Raw genomic sequence first — 13398 nt, forward strand, 5'->3', positions numbered from 1 at the left:
AAAGAAAATTTTTCTTCTCCAACCTATTGCGTGCATTGTTCCCGTAACTACTGCAGCTGCTTTTTGGTTTGAGGCTCTGGAAGAGGCTCTGCAAGTAGATACCCCATTAGATGATATTTTAGATAGAATTAAAGCTCTTAAACTAGCTAATTCTTTCATTACAGATGCTGCTTTTCAACTATCTAAATTAGCGGCAAAGAACTCAGGTTTTGCCATTTTGGCGCGCAGAGCGTTATGGCTTAAGTCCTGGTCAGCTGATGTTTCATCAAAATCCAAGCTGTTAAATATCCCTTTCAAGGGAAAGACCCTATTCGGGCCTGAACTGAAGGAGATTATCTCAGATATCACTGGAGGGAAAGGACATACTCTCCCTCAGGATAAAATAAATAAAATGAGGACCAAACAGAATAATTGTCGTTCCTTTCGAAACTACAAGGGTGGTCCCGCTTCCCCTATTGCGAAGCAAGAAGGAAATTTTGCTGGAGCCAAGTCAGTCTGGAGACCTAACCAGGCTTGGAACAAGGGTAAACAGGCCAAGAAGCCTGCTGCTGCCTCCAAGACAGCATGAAGGTGTAGCCCCCGATCCGGGACAGGATCTAGTGGGGGGCAGACTTACTCTCTTCGCTCAGGCTTGGGCAAGAGATGTTCAGGATTCCTGGGCTTTAGAAATCGTTTCCCAGGGATATCTTCTGGACTTCAAAGATTCACCCCCAAGGGTGAGATTTCATTTTTCTCTATTATCTGCAAACCAGATGAAAAGAGAGGAGTTCTTACGTTGTGTAGAAGACCTACATACCATGGGAGTGATTCACCCAGTTCCAATAGTGGAACAGGGGCAAGGGTTTTACTCCAACCTGTTTGTGGTTCCCAAGAAAGAAGGAACTTTCAGACCAATCTTGCATCTCAAGATCCTAAACAAATTCTTCACGGGTGGAGGGTGAACATAGAAACGAGTTCTCTCTCCCCTCTCACAAGGGTTTCCTTCCTAGGGACTCTGATAGACTCATTAGAAATGAAAAAATTTCTGACGGAGGTCAGGAAATCAAAACTTCTAACTTCTTGCCGAGCTCTTCATTCCATTTCTCGGCCGTCAGTGGCTCAGTATATGGAGGTAATCGGCCTAATGGTAGCGGCAATGGACATAGTTCCGTTTGCTCGCCTACATCTCAGACCACTGCAGCTATGCATGCTCAATCAGTGGACTGGGGATTACACAGATTTATTTCCTGAGATAGATCTGGATCAGGAGACCAGAGATTCTCTTCTCTGGTGGTTGTCTCAGGTCCATCTGTCCAGGGGAATGTGTTTCCGCAGGCCAGAGCGGATTATAGTAACGACAGATGCCAGCCTTCTGGGCTGGGGCGCAGTCTGGAACTTCCATGAAAGCTCAGTTCTTCAAGGGGTTCCGTTTGAACCTATGCATTCCATAGATATCAAGCTTTTATCTTGGAAAGTTCTGTTTTTAGTAGCTTTCTCTTCGGCTCAAAGAGTTTGAGTTGTCTGCTTTACAGTGTTATTCACCCTATCTTGTTTTCCATGCTGATAAGGTGGTTTTGCGTACCAAAACTGGATTCCTTCCTAAGGTTGTTTCTAATAGGAACATCAACCAGGAAATTGTTGTTCCTTCTCTGTGTTCTAATCCTTCTTCCAAGAAGGAACGTCTGTTGCTCAATCTAGATGTGGTTCGTGCTTTAAAGTTCTACTTGCAAGCAACTAAAGAATTTCGTCAAACATCTTCATTGTTTGTTGTCTATTCTAGAAAGCGGAGAGGTCAAAAGGCTACGGCAACCTCTTTCTTTTTGGCTGAAAAGCATCATCCGCTTGGCTTATGAAACTGCTGGCCAGCAGTCTCCTGAAAGGATTACAGCTCACTCTGCTAGAGCGGCAGCTTCCACATGGGTTTTTTAAAATGAGGCTTCTGTTGAACAGATTTGTAAGGCGGCGACTTGGTCTTCGCTTCATACTTTTTCCAAATTTTACAAATTTGATACTTTTGCTTCTTCAGAGGCTATTTTTGGGAGAAAGGTTCTACAAGCAGTGGTGCCTTCCGTTTAGGTACCTGTCTTGTCCCTCCCTTCATCCGTGTCCTAAAGCTTTGGAATTGGTATCCCACAAGTAATGGATGAAACCGTGGACTCAATACACCTTACAAGAGAAAACAAAATTTATGTTTTCCTGATAAATTTCTTTCTCTTGTGGTGTATCGAGTCCACGGCCCGCCCTGTCTATTTAAGTCAGGTATTATTTTTTATTAAGACTACAGTCACCACCGCACCCTATGGTTTCTCCTTTTTCTTCCTAACCTTCGGTCGAATGACTGGGGGGTGGAGTTAGGGGAGGAGCTATGTAGACAGCTCTGCTGTGGGTGCTCTCTTTGCCACTTCCTGTTGGGAAGGATAATATCCCACAAGTAATGGATGAAACCGTGGACTCGATACACCACAAGAGAGAGAAATTTATCAGGTAAGCATAAATTTAGTTTTTTAGGTTCAGGACTCTGGACAGCAATTTTTTCTCCAACATAGGTGTGTCCGGTCCACGGCGTCATCCTTACTTGTGGGATATTCTCTTCCCCAACAGGAAATGGCAAAGAGCCCAGCAAAGCTGGTCACATGATCCCTCCTAGGCTCCGCCTACCCCAGTCATTCTCTTTGCCGTTGTACAGGCAACATCTCCACGGAGATGGCTTAGAGTTTTTTAGTGTTTAACTGTAGTTTTTCATTATTCAATCAAGAGTTTGTTATTTTCAAATAGTGCTGGTACGTACTATTTACTCAGAAACAGAAAAGAGATGAAGAATTCTGTTTGTATGAGGAAAATGATTTTAGCAACCGTAACTAAAATCCATGGCTGTTCCACACAGGACTGTTGAGAGCAATTAACTTCAGTTGGGGGAACAGTTTGCAGTCTCTTGCTGCTTGAGGTATGACACATTCTAACAAGACGATGTAATGCTGGAAGCTGTCATTTTCCCTATGGGATCCGGTAAGCCATGTTTATTACGATTGTAAATAAGGGCTTCACAAGGGCTTATTTAAACTGTAGACTTTTTTTGGGCTAAATCGATTGATATTAACACTTATTTAGCCTTGAGGAATCATTTATTCTGGGTATTTTGATTTAATAATATCGGCAGGCACTGTTTTAGACACCTTATTCTTTAGGGGCTTTCCCAAAGCATAGGCAGAGTCTCATTTTCGCGCCGGTGTTGCGCACTTGTTTTTGAGAGGCATGGCATGCAGTCGCATGTGAGAGGAGCTCTGATACTTATAAAAGACTTCTGAAGGCGTCATTTGGTATCGTATTCCCCTTTGGGTTTGGTTGGGTCTCAGCAAAGCAGATACCAGGGACTGTAAAGGGGTTTAAAGCTTAAAACGGCTCCGGTTCCGTTATTTTAAGGGTTAAAGCTTCCAAAATTGGTGTGCAATATTTTCAAGGCTTTAAGACGCTGTGGTGAAAATTTGGTGAATTTTGAACAATTCCTTCATGTTTTTTCGCAATTGCAGTAATAAAGTGTGTTCAGTTTAAAATTTAAAGTGACAGTAACGGTTTTATTTTAAAACGTTTTTTGTACTTTCTGATCAAGTTTATGCCTGTTTAACATGTCTGAACTACCAGATAGACTGTGTTCTGAATGTGGGGAAGCCAGAATTCCTATTCATTTAAATAAATGTGATTTATGTGATAATGACAATGATGCCCAAGATGATTCCTCAAGTGAGGGGAGTAAGCATGGTACTGCATCATTCCCTCCTTCGTCTACACGAGTCTTGCCCACTCAGGAGGCCCCTAGTACATCTAGCGCGCCAATACTCCTTACTATGCAACAATTAACGGCTGTAATGGATAATTCTGTCAAAAACATTTTAGCCAAAATGAACCCTTGTCAGCGTAAGCGTGGCTGCTCTGTTTTAGTTACTGAAGAGCATGACGACGCTGATATTAATATCTCTGAAGGGCCCCTAACCCAATCTGAGGGGGCCAGGGAGGTTTTGTCTGAGGGAGAAATTACTGATTTAGGGAACATTTCTCAGCAGGCTGAATCTGATGTGATTACATTTAAATTTAAATTGGAACATCTCCGCATTTTGCTTAAGGAGGTATTATCCACTCTGGATGATTGTGAAAATTTAGTCATCCCAGAGAAACTATGTAAAATGGACAAGTTCCTAGAGGTGCCGGGGCTCCCAGAAGCTTTTCCTATACCCAAGCGGGTGGCGGACATTGTTAATAAAGAATGGGAAAGGCCCGGTATTCCTTTCGTCCCTCCCCCCATATTTAAAAAATTGTTTCCTATGGTCGACCCCAGAAAGGACTTATGGCAGTCAGTCCCCAAGGTCGAGGGAGCGGTTTCTACTTTAAACAAACGCACCACTATTCCCATAGAGGATAGTTGTGCTTTCAAAGATCCTATGGATAAAAAATTAGAAGGTTTGCTTAAAAAGATGTTTGTTCAGCAGGGTTACCTTCTACAACCCATTTCATGCATTGTCCCTGTCACTACAGCCGCATATTTCTGGTTTGATGAACTGCTTAAGGTGCTCGATAGTGACTCTCCTCCTTATGAGGAGATTATGGACAGAATCAATGCTCTCAAATTGGCTAATTCTTTCACTCTAGACGCCTCTTTGCAATTGGCTAAGTTAGCGGCTAAGAACTCTGGGTTTGCTATTGTGGCGCGCAGAGCGCTTTGGTTGAAATCTTGGTCGGCTGATGCGTCTTCCAAGAACAAGCTACTAAACATTCCTTTCAAGGGGAAAACGCTGTTTGGTCCTGACTTGAAAGAGATTATCTCTGATATCACTGGGGGTAAGGGCCACGCCCTTCCTCAGGATCGGCCCTTCAAGGCAAAAAATAGACCTAATTTTCGTCCCTTTCGTAAAAACGGACCAGCCCAAGGTGCTACGTCCTCTAAGCAAGAGGGTAATACTTCTCAGGCCAAGCCAGCTTGGAGACCAATGCAAGGCTGGAACAAGGGAAAGCAGGCCAAGAAACCTGCCACTGCTACCAAGACAGCATGAAATATTGGCCCCCGATCCGGGACCGGATCTGGTGGGGGGCAGACTCTCTCTCTTCGCTCAGGCTTGGGCAAGAGATGTTCTGGATCCTTGGGCGCTAGAAATAGTCTCCCAGGGTTATCTTCTGGAATTCAAGGGACTTCCCCCAAGGGGGAGGTTCCACAAGTCGCAGTTGTCTTCAGACCACATAAAAAGACAGGCGTTCTTACATTGTGTAGAAGACCTGTTAAAAATGGGAGTAATTCATCCTGTTCCATTAAGAGAACAAGGGATGGGGTTCTACTCCAATCTGTTCATAGTTCCCAAAAAAGAGGGAACGTTCAGACCAATCCTAGATCTCAAGATCTTAAACAAATTTCTCAAGGTCCCATCGTTCAAGATGGAAACCATTCGAACTATCCTTCCTTCCATCCAGGAAGGTCAATTCATGACCACGGTGGATTTAAAGGATGCGTATCTACATATTCCTATCCACAAGGAACATCATCGGTTCCTAAGGTTTGCATTCCTGGACAAACATTACCAGTTCGTGGCGCTTCCTTTCGGATTAGCCACTGCTCCAAGGATTTTCACAAAGGTACTAGGGTCCCTTCTAGCGGTGCTAAGACCAAGGGGCATTGCAGTAGTACCTTACCTGGACGACATTCTGATTCAAGCGTCGTCCCTTCCTCAAGCAAAGGCTCACACGGACATTGTCCTGGCCTTTCTCAGATCTCACGGCTGGAAAGTGAACGTGGAAAAGAGTTCTCTATCCCCGTCAACAAGGGTTCCCTTCTTGGGAACAATTATAGACTCCTTAGAAATGAGGATCTTTCTAACAGAGGCCAGAAAAACAAAGCTTCTGGACTCTTGTCGGATACTTCATTCCGTTCCTCTTCCTTCCATAGCTCAGTGCATGGAAGTGATCGGGTTGATGGTGGCGGCGATGGACATAGTTCCTTTTGCGCGCATTCATCTAAGACCATTACAACTGTGCATGCTCAGTCAGTGGAATGGGGACTATACAGACTTGTCTCCGAAGATGCAAGTAAATCAGAGGACCAGAGACTCACTCCGTTGGTGGCTGTCCCTGGACAATCTGTCTCAAGGGATGATGTTCCACAGACCAGAGTGGGTCATTGTCACGACCGACGCCAGTCTGATAGGCTGGGGCGCGGTCTGGGGATCCCTGAAAGCTCAGGGTCTTTGGTCTCGGGAAGAATCTCTTCTACCGATAAATATTCTGGAACTGAGAGCGATATTCAATGCGCTCCAGGCCTGGCCCCAGCTTGCGAGGACCAGGTTCATACGGTTTCAATCAGACAACATGACGACTGTTGCGTACATCAACCATCAGGGGGGAACAAGGAGTTCCCTAGCGATGGAAGAAGTAACCAAAATTATTCTTTGGGCGGAGTCTCACTCCTGCCACCTGTCTGCTATCCACATCCCAGGAGTGGAAAATTGGGAAGCGGATTTTCTGAGTCGTCAGACATTGCATCCGGGGGAGTGGGAACTCCATCCGGAAATCTTTGCCCAAGTCACTCACCTGTGGGGCATTCCAGACATGGATCTGATGGCCTCTCGTCAGAACTTCAAAGTTCCTTGCTACGGGGCCAGATCCAGGGATCCCAAGGCGGCTCTAGTGGATGCACTAGTAGCACCTTGGACCTTCAAACTAGCTTATGTGTTCCCGCCATTTCCTCTCATCCCCAGGCTGATAGCCAGGATCAAGCAGGAGAGGGCGTCGGTGATCTTGATAGCTCCTGCGTGGCCACGCAGGACTTGGTATGCAGATCTGGTGAATATGTCATCGGCTCCACCTTGGAAGCTACCTTTGAGACGAGACCTTCTTGTTCAGGGTCCGTTCGAACATCCGAATCTGGTTTCACTCCAGCTGACTGCTTGGAGATTGAACGCTTGATTTTATCGAAGCGAGGATTCTCAGATTCTGTGATCGATACTCTTGTTCAGGCCAGAAAGCCTGTGACTAGAAAGATTTACCACAAAATTTGGAAAAAATATATCTGTTGGTGTGAATCTAAAGGATTCCCTTGGGACAAGGTTAAGATTCCTAGGATTCTATCCTTCCTTCAAGAAGGATTGGAAAAAGGATTATCTGCAAGTTCCCTGAAGGGACAGATTTCTGCCTTGTCGGTATTACTTCACAAAAAGCTGGCAGCTGTGCCAGATGTTCAAGCCTTTGTTCAGGCTCTGGTTAGAATCAAGCCTGTTTACAAACCTTTGACTCCTCCTTGGAGTCTCAATTTAGTTCTTTCAGTTCTTCAGGGGGTTCCGTTTGAACCCTTACATTCCGTTGATATTAAGTTATTATCTTGGAAAGTTTTGTTTTTAGTTGCGATTTCTTCTGCTAGAAGAGTCTCAGAATTATCTGCTCTGCAGTGTTCTCCTCCTTATCTGGTGTTCCATGCAGATAAGGTGGTTTTACGTACTAAACCTGGTTTTCTTCCAAAAGTTGTTTCTAACAAAAACATTAACCAGGAGATTATCGTACCTTCTCTGTGTCCAAAACCAGTTTCAAAGAAGGAACGTTTGTTGCACAATTTGGATGTTGTTCGCGCTCTAAAATTCTATTTAGATGCTACAAAGGATTTTAGACAAACATCTTCCTTGTTTGTTGTTTATTCCGGTAAAAGGAGAGGTCAAAAAGCAACTTCTACCTCTCTCTCTTTTTGGATTAAAAGCATCATCAGATTGGCTTACGAGACTGCCGGACGGCAGCCTCCCGAAAGAATCACAGCTCATTCCACTAGGGCTGTGGCTTCCACATGGGCCTTCAAGAACGAGGCTTCTGTTGATCAGATATGTAGGGCAGCGACTTGGTCTTCACTGCACACTTTTACCAAATTTTACAAGTTTGATACTTTTGCTTCTTCTGAGGCTATTTTTGGGAGAAAGGTTTTGCAAGCCGTGGTGCCTTCCATTTAGGTGACCTGATTTGCTCCCTCCCTTCATCCGTGTCCTAAAGCTTTGGTATTGGTTCCCACAAGTAAGGATGACGCCGTGGACCGGACACACCTATGTTGGAGAAAACAGAATTTATGTTTACCTGATAAATTTCTTTCTCCAACGGTGTGTCCGGTCCACGGCCCGCCCTGGTTTTTTTAATCAGGTCTGATATTTTATTTTCTTTAACTACAGTCACCACGGTACCATATGGTTTCTCCTATGCAAATATTCCTCCTTAACGTCGGTCGAATGACTGGGGTAGGCGGAGCCTAGGAGGGATCATGTGACCAGCTTTGCTGGGCTCTTTGCCATTTCCTGTTGGGGAAGAGAATATCCCACAAGTAAGGATGACGCCGTGGACCGGACACACCGTTGGAGAAAGAAATTTATCAGGTAAACATAAATTCTGTTTTATTGGTGGATGAATTTATCCACCAATCAGCAAGGACAACCCAGATTGTTCACCAAAAATGGGCCGGCATCTAAACTTACATTTTTGCATTTCAAATAAAGATACCAAGAGAATGAAGAAAATTTGATAATAGGAATAAATTAGAAAGAGGCTTAAAATTTCATGCTCTATCTGAATTACGAAAGAAAATTTTTAGGTTCAGTGTCCCTTTAAATATACTGTAGCTTTTTGTATTGCTGCAATCTTTTTACATTACTTAATTTAATTTAATTTTCTTTCTTTCACTGCTCTAGAGTGCTTATTGAGAAAATTATGGAGACCAGGGACAGAGGGTACTCCTCTCTTGTGACACAGGGGAATTACATTAATCTAAAGGATTTATCTGTGCCTGGCTCAAGTTGCTGCTGATATACACTAAAACACTGGACTTCCGAAAGGAAGAGGATTCAGGGCCAGTGAAAAGCTACAATGTATATTGCCTGCTGCAGAAATAATTAATTTGTCTATTAACTGTACATGTCAACCATTATTACCACCAATCAAGTGTCTAGACTAAATATTCAGTGAATCACTTTTTTTTTCCCCCTTTGGAGGACGGATGCGAAACAGAGAGTATATCTACCTTATTGCCCTTCCTTATTTCTCCCATCTGACACTGTTTGTCTAAAACATCAGAAACACTTTATTTTTTGTTTGTTTTTTTTCCCTTTAATTTCATGTCTCGCTCAGTAAGTGCACTTTATTTTTTATTTTATATTTTTTCCTGCCTACAATTTACTTTGACCTCAGGTACTGACAGTATAGTACGAATACTGCTAAGATATGAAAATCTTTATTTGGAGTTATCAGATTAGAGCAATGTAATATTCCTTTTGTATGTACATCTTCAGATTTGTATAAGTCATAAGTACAACAGAGCTGACAAAAATCTACTAATTATATTGATGAAAGGTTTTATCTTTCTCTTACTCTGTCTAGAAAAGGCAATGTTCTCTTATTTTGTGGAACAACAATATCAAAAGGTGGACATAGTCAAGTGTGTTTTCTGTACAATCTCCTGTATATCGTGGCATATTTATAAAACTCCCAGAAGTTTTTGTCAATGCCATACATGTTTGCTGTTTTGTTATAGAGGTGAAGAATGAGAATTTGAGCCCTCTCAGTGGAGCTTGTTATCTTCTGCAAGAATCCATCCACAACTGACCACTTGGAAGAATTACCAGTAGGTTTATGGATAGTGGCTCCATTTCAAAGGTGTCCCATTTATTGCTTACTCTGCCCAAACCTGTTTTGGCCTAGAAGAGGGATAAATTGGGATCTTTGTGTTTATGTATGTGTGTGTGTGTGTGTATGTATATATGTATAAAGATGTGTGTGTATGTATATGTGTGTGTATATATATATATCTCAAAATAACAAGAGTATTGCATTGAGCAATGATACTTTTTTATTGGACTAACTATACATTTATAAGATGACAAGCTTTCGGAAGAGTTCCTTCCTTTATCAAGTCTGAAGCAATTGATTGATAATTCTTCAGACTTGATAAAGGAAGGAACTCTTCCGAAAGCTTGTTATCTTATAAATGTATAGTTAGTCCAATAAAAAAGAATCATTGCTCAATGCAATACTCTTGTTGTTTTGATATCTCTGGACTAACACGGCTACTCCAATCAAAATATATATATATATATATATATATATATATATATATATATATATATATATATATATATTAGGGCTCGGCGATATGGGGGCGATTTTCTTATAAATGACTATAACACCTTCATTTTGCATTATAAAGTTTATTTAACACTACAGAATCTTAATGTACATGTTCTCAATGTCCAATACACTCTTGGAGCATAAAAATACAAACCACAAAATAGTTCAAATAAAATTTGCTGCCTGTGATGTGATTAAATAGTAGCCACTAGCTAGTTATTAGGTCTTATGACACACAACATTGTCATGTTTTCTTGGATAGTCATTCTAACTGTGGACAGTGGTATGATTAACAAATGAAGCAGTGTACGCCAAAACATTTTAATTTGACTGAAAATGAGCCCTGCTCCTGTCCAGGAATCCATTACAGGCATATAGCAGTAGGGGTGGGGGCTGCTCCTTTCAGAAATGCTGTGCCTTGCTGATATAAAATACATTGTAGATGCAGTTAAGTTAACCCAGCAGCTAATAGCAGAGGGGACTGCAGTTTTAGCCTTTTTGGGAGCCGTGGGGTTAACTGCATCTGCTATGTAAGCCATTTCTCAGAGAGCAGGAGATTGTGTGGGAGGTTCCATAATGTTTACATATCCTAAGTTTCAGACTGCAGACGCCCTAGGGGGAAATATAAGTAAGTGGCTTTCTCTGCTCTTCATTTCTGCATGGGCTCTGCTTTTAGATTTCTAGATTGATCGGCTGTTTCTCAGAACAGAAAGTGAAAGTAAAAGAGCCATTTTACAAATGTGTGGTAAAAGCAACCACTAGATGGAGCTGGCTTGCAAGAAATCACAAATAAATCAATGCATTACAGCCACTTCTAAAGGATTTTTTTATGTAGGAAAAAATCGCGACTCCTCGTGGTTTTAAAATCGCGGTTTTAATCGCATATACGATTAATCGTGCAGCCCTAAAAAAATATATATATATATATATATACACACATACACACACTAAGAGTAATGCATTAAGCAATGATACGTTTTTATTAGACTAAATATACATTTACAAGTAGACACGCTTTTGAGAGTTTCCTTTCTTCCTCAGTTCTGAAGCAATACTGATCAATACAGTGGAATTTACAGATTATATCTTGAAGCACAGGATGGTTAAGAGTACAGGGAGAGGAGGGGGTGTTTTAAAATCATGAGGGGTCTAATGTGAAAAATGTAAAGAGGCTGACAATAGCCAATGTAAGAAAACAGACATGGGAGAGAGATACCATATATTGACATAGTTATTAATCTACATGGCATCAAGGTGTAAAATTATGTGTATTTATGTGTACAGGGAGGGCATTTAAAACTGGCATACAGAGATCTGCAAGTACACATAAAAGTACATACACATGCTTCTGAGTGTACACACTAAAAAAAAAAGATGGGGGGGAAATGGCATGTGTGGACATAAGCTTACCTATGTATAAAGAGTGTGGAATATCAAATGTTTTTAACCATATGAAACTATATTACAAAAACGTTTGGTAATGTGTCAAGAACCGAGACTCAGCATTTAGTCCAGTATTTAAAGTGTTGAAGTGCATTATCATTTTCAATACTTCAACACATTAAAGGGACACTCAAGTCAAAATTAAAAGATAGAGCAACTTTCCAAGTTACTTCCATTAACAAAATTTCCTCGTGCAAGAATTCATAGAATATACGTAGATGCACATTGTGTGTCACATGATACAGGAGGAGTGGAAATAGACATAACTGAAATTTGTCAGAAAAAAATCTATTACTTATTTGAAGATCAGACTAAATACTATTGCATTGACTTTTTATCATGCACTTTAACACTTTAAATACTGGACTAAATGCTGACTCTGGGTTATCAGGTTGTAGCACTTTTGGCTCTTTTTAAAGTTCTGATTTTTTTAAGATTACAGTCTTTTTAATGTTAGCGGGGTTGGCTTAAGCAAGATCAGAGGTTATTGCTGAGCTATATTTATTCTCTTGCCTTTCAGGGTAAATCTTTGTTTGGTCCAGAACTGGATGATGTTATTGCTACAGTCACCAAGGGTAAAGAAGCTTTCTTTCCTAAGATATGGTGAGTCCACGGAATCGTCAATTACTAGTGGGAATATCACTCCTGGCAAGCAGGAGGAGGCAAAGAGCACTACAACAAAGCTGCTATATATGTCACTTCCCTTACCCATAACCTCCAGTCATTCTCTTTGCCTGTGGTGCAAGGAGGAGGTGAAGTTTTGGTGTCTGATCTACAATCAAGATTTTTTTATTTTAAAGCAGAGTAGGTTTGCTCTGATCTTTCTAAAGGGTCTAGCCTTAGCCCATGTCAGTCTCTTCAGTAGGGCAGTGGTGGCTTTTAAGCAATTGGGAACTTGTGGGGTACAATTCTCACTGCGTTTTCCCAAAACATTTTGCTGCCCTATTTAGCCTGAGTAGGTCTGTATTTCCACAGGTCCATGTGAGGGAAGGCATCCTCTCAAACCAGGTGAGCTGTCCTGCTGCCGGACAGATGAATATTAAGGTAAGTGCCAATTTTATTTTTCTATGTAGCAGGGAAAAATTTGGCACTTATTCAGCAGAAACGCTGAAAGGACGTTTTTTATTATTCCTGTCAGGGTGCAGGTTTTTATGGCAGTTTTTGTAGGCACTGTTAGTGTGAGGAGTACTTTTTATTGATGGTTCAGTAAGGATATGTTTTTAGTAACGGATTATGTACTTTTTTGGGGGGTTTTATTGTTCCTTCAGATTTAAGCTGGAACACCTCCGCTTGCTACTTAAAGGGACAGTATATTTTCATATAACTGCATGTAACAGACACTACTAAAAAGAATAAGATGCACAGATACTGATATAAAAATCCTGTATAAAACTGTTTAAAAATTTACTTAGATGCTCTCAGTTTAGCTCTGTTGAAGTTAGCTGGAAAGCCCACTGCAAGCGGGAAATCAGACACTCCCCCCCCCCCTTCTTTTGCATATGAAAAGACCCTTTACACAAACAGGAGCAAGCTGGAGTAGGTAGCTGACGGTATTCTCATAAAACTTTGGGGCTTGGTTAGGAGTCTGAAAATCAGAGCAATGTTATTTAAAAATAAGCAAAACTATACATTTTTAAAAAAAAAAAAAAAACTTCATGGGCTATATAAATGATCATTTACAAAACATTTATGCAAAGAAAAAATGAGTGTATAATGCCTGTGGTCTGTATTGCTACTGTTACCAGCGCTGCAGCTTACTGGTTTGATGCTTTGTCTGATTCTATTCAGACAGATACTCCTTTTAAGGAGATCCAGGACAGAATTAAGGCTCTTAAGGTTAGCCAATTCCTT

At 41.4% G+C, this 13398-nt stretch overlaps 1 protein-coding gene across 2 annotated transcripts in view; it reads left to right on the forward strand.

Moving 5' to 3' along the window:
• The window catches only part of RAB29 (RAB29, member RAS oncogene family), a 176541-nt gene extending 167054 nt beyond the window's left edge, over positions 1-9487 (forward strand). For both annotated transcript variants that reach the window (XM_053706607.1, XM_053706608.1), the window contains one exon: positions 8673-9487. In XM_053706607.1, coding sequence (XP_053562582.1) covers positions 8673-8787 — 115 coding nt within the window. In that variant the 3' untranslated portion in view covers positions 8788-9487. The remainder of the gene's footprint in view (positions 1-8672) is intronic.
• Positions 9488-13398: the final 3911 nt, after the last annotated feature.

Source organism: Bombina bombina, chromosome 3 (genome assembly GCF_027579735.1).
Source record: "Bombina bombina isolate aBomBom1 chromosome 3, aBomBom1.pri, whole genome shotgun sequence".
In the NCBI taxonomy this organism is placed as follows: domain Eukaryota; kingdom Metazoa; phylum Chordata; class Amphibia; order Anura; family Bombinatoridae; genus Bombina; species Bombina bombina.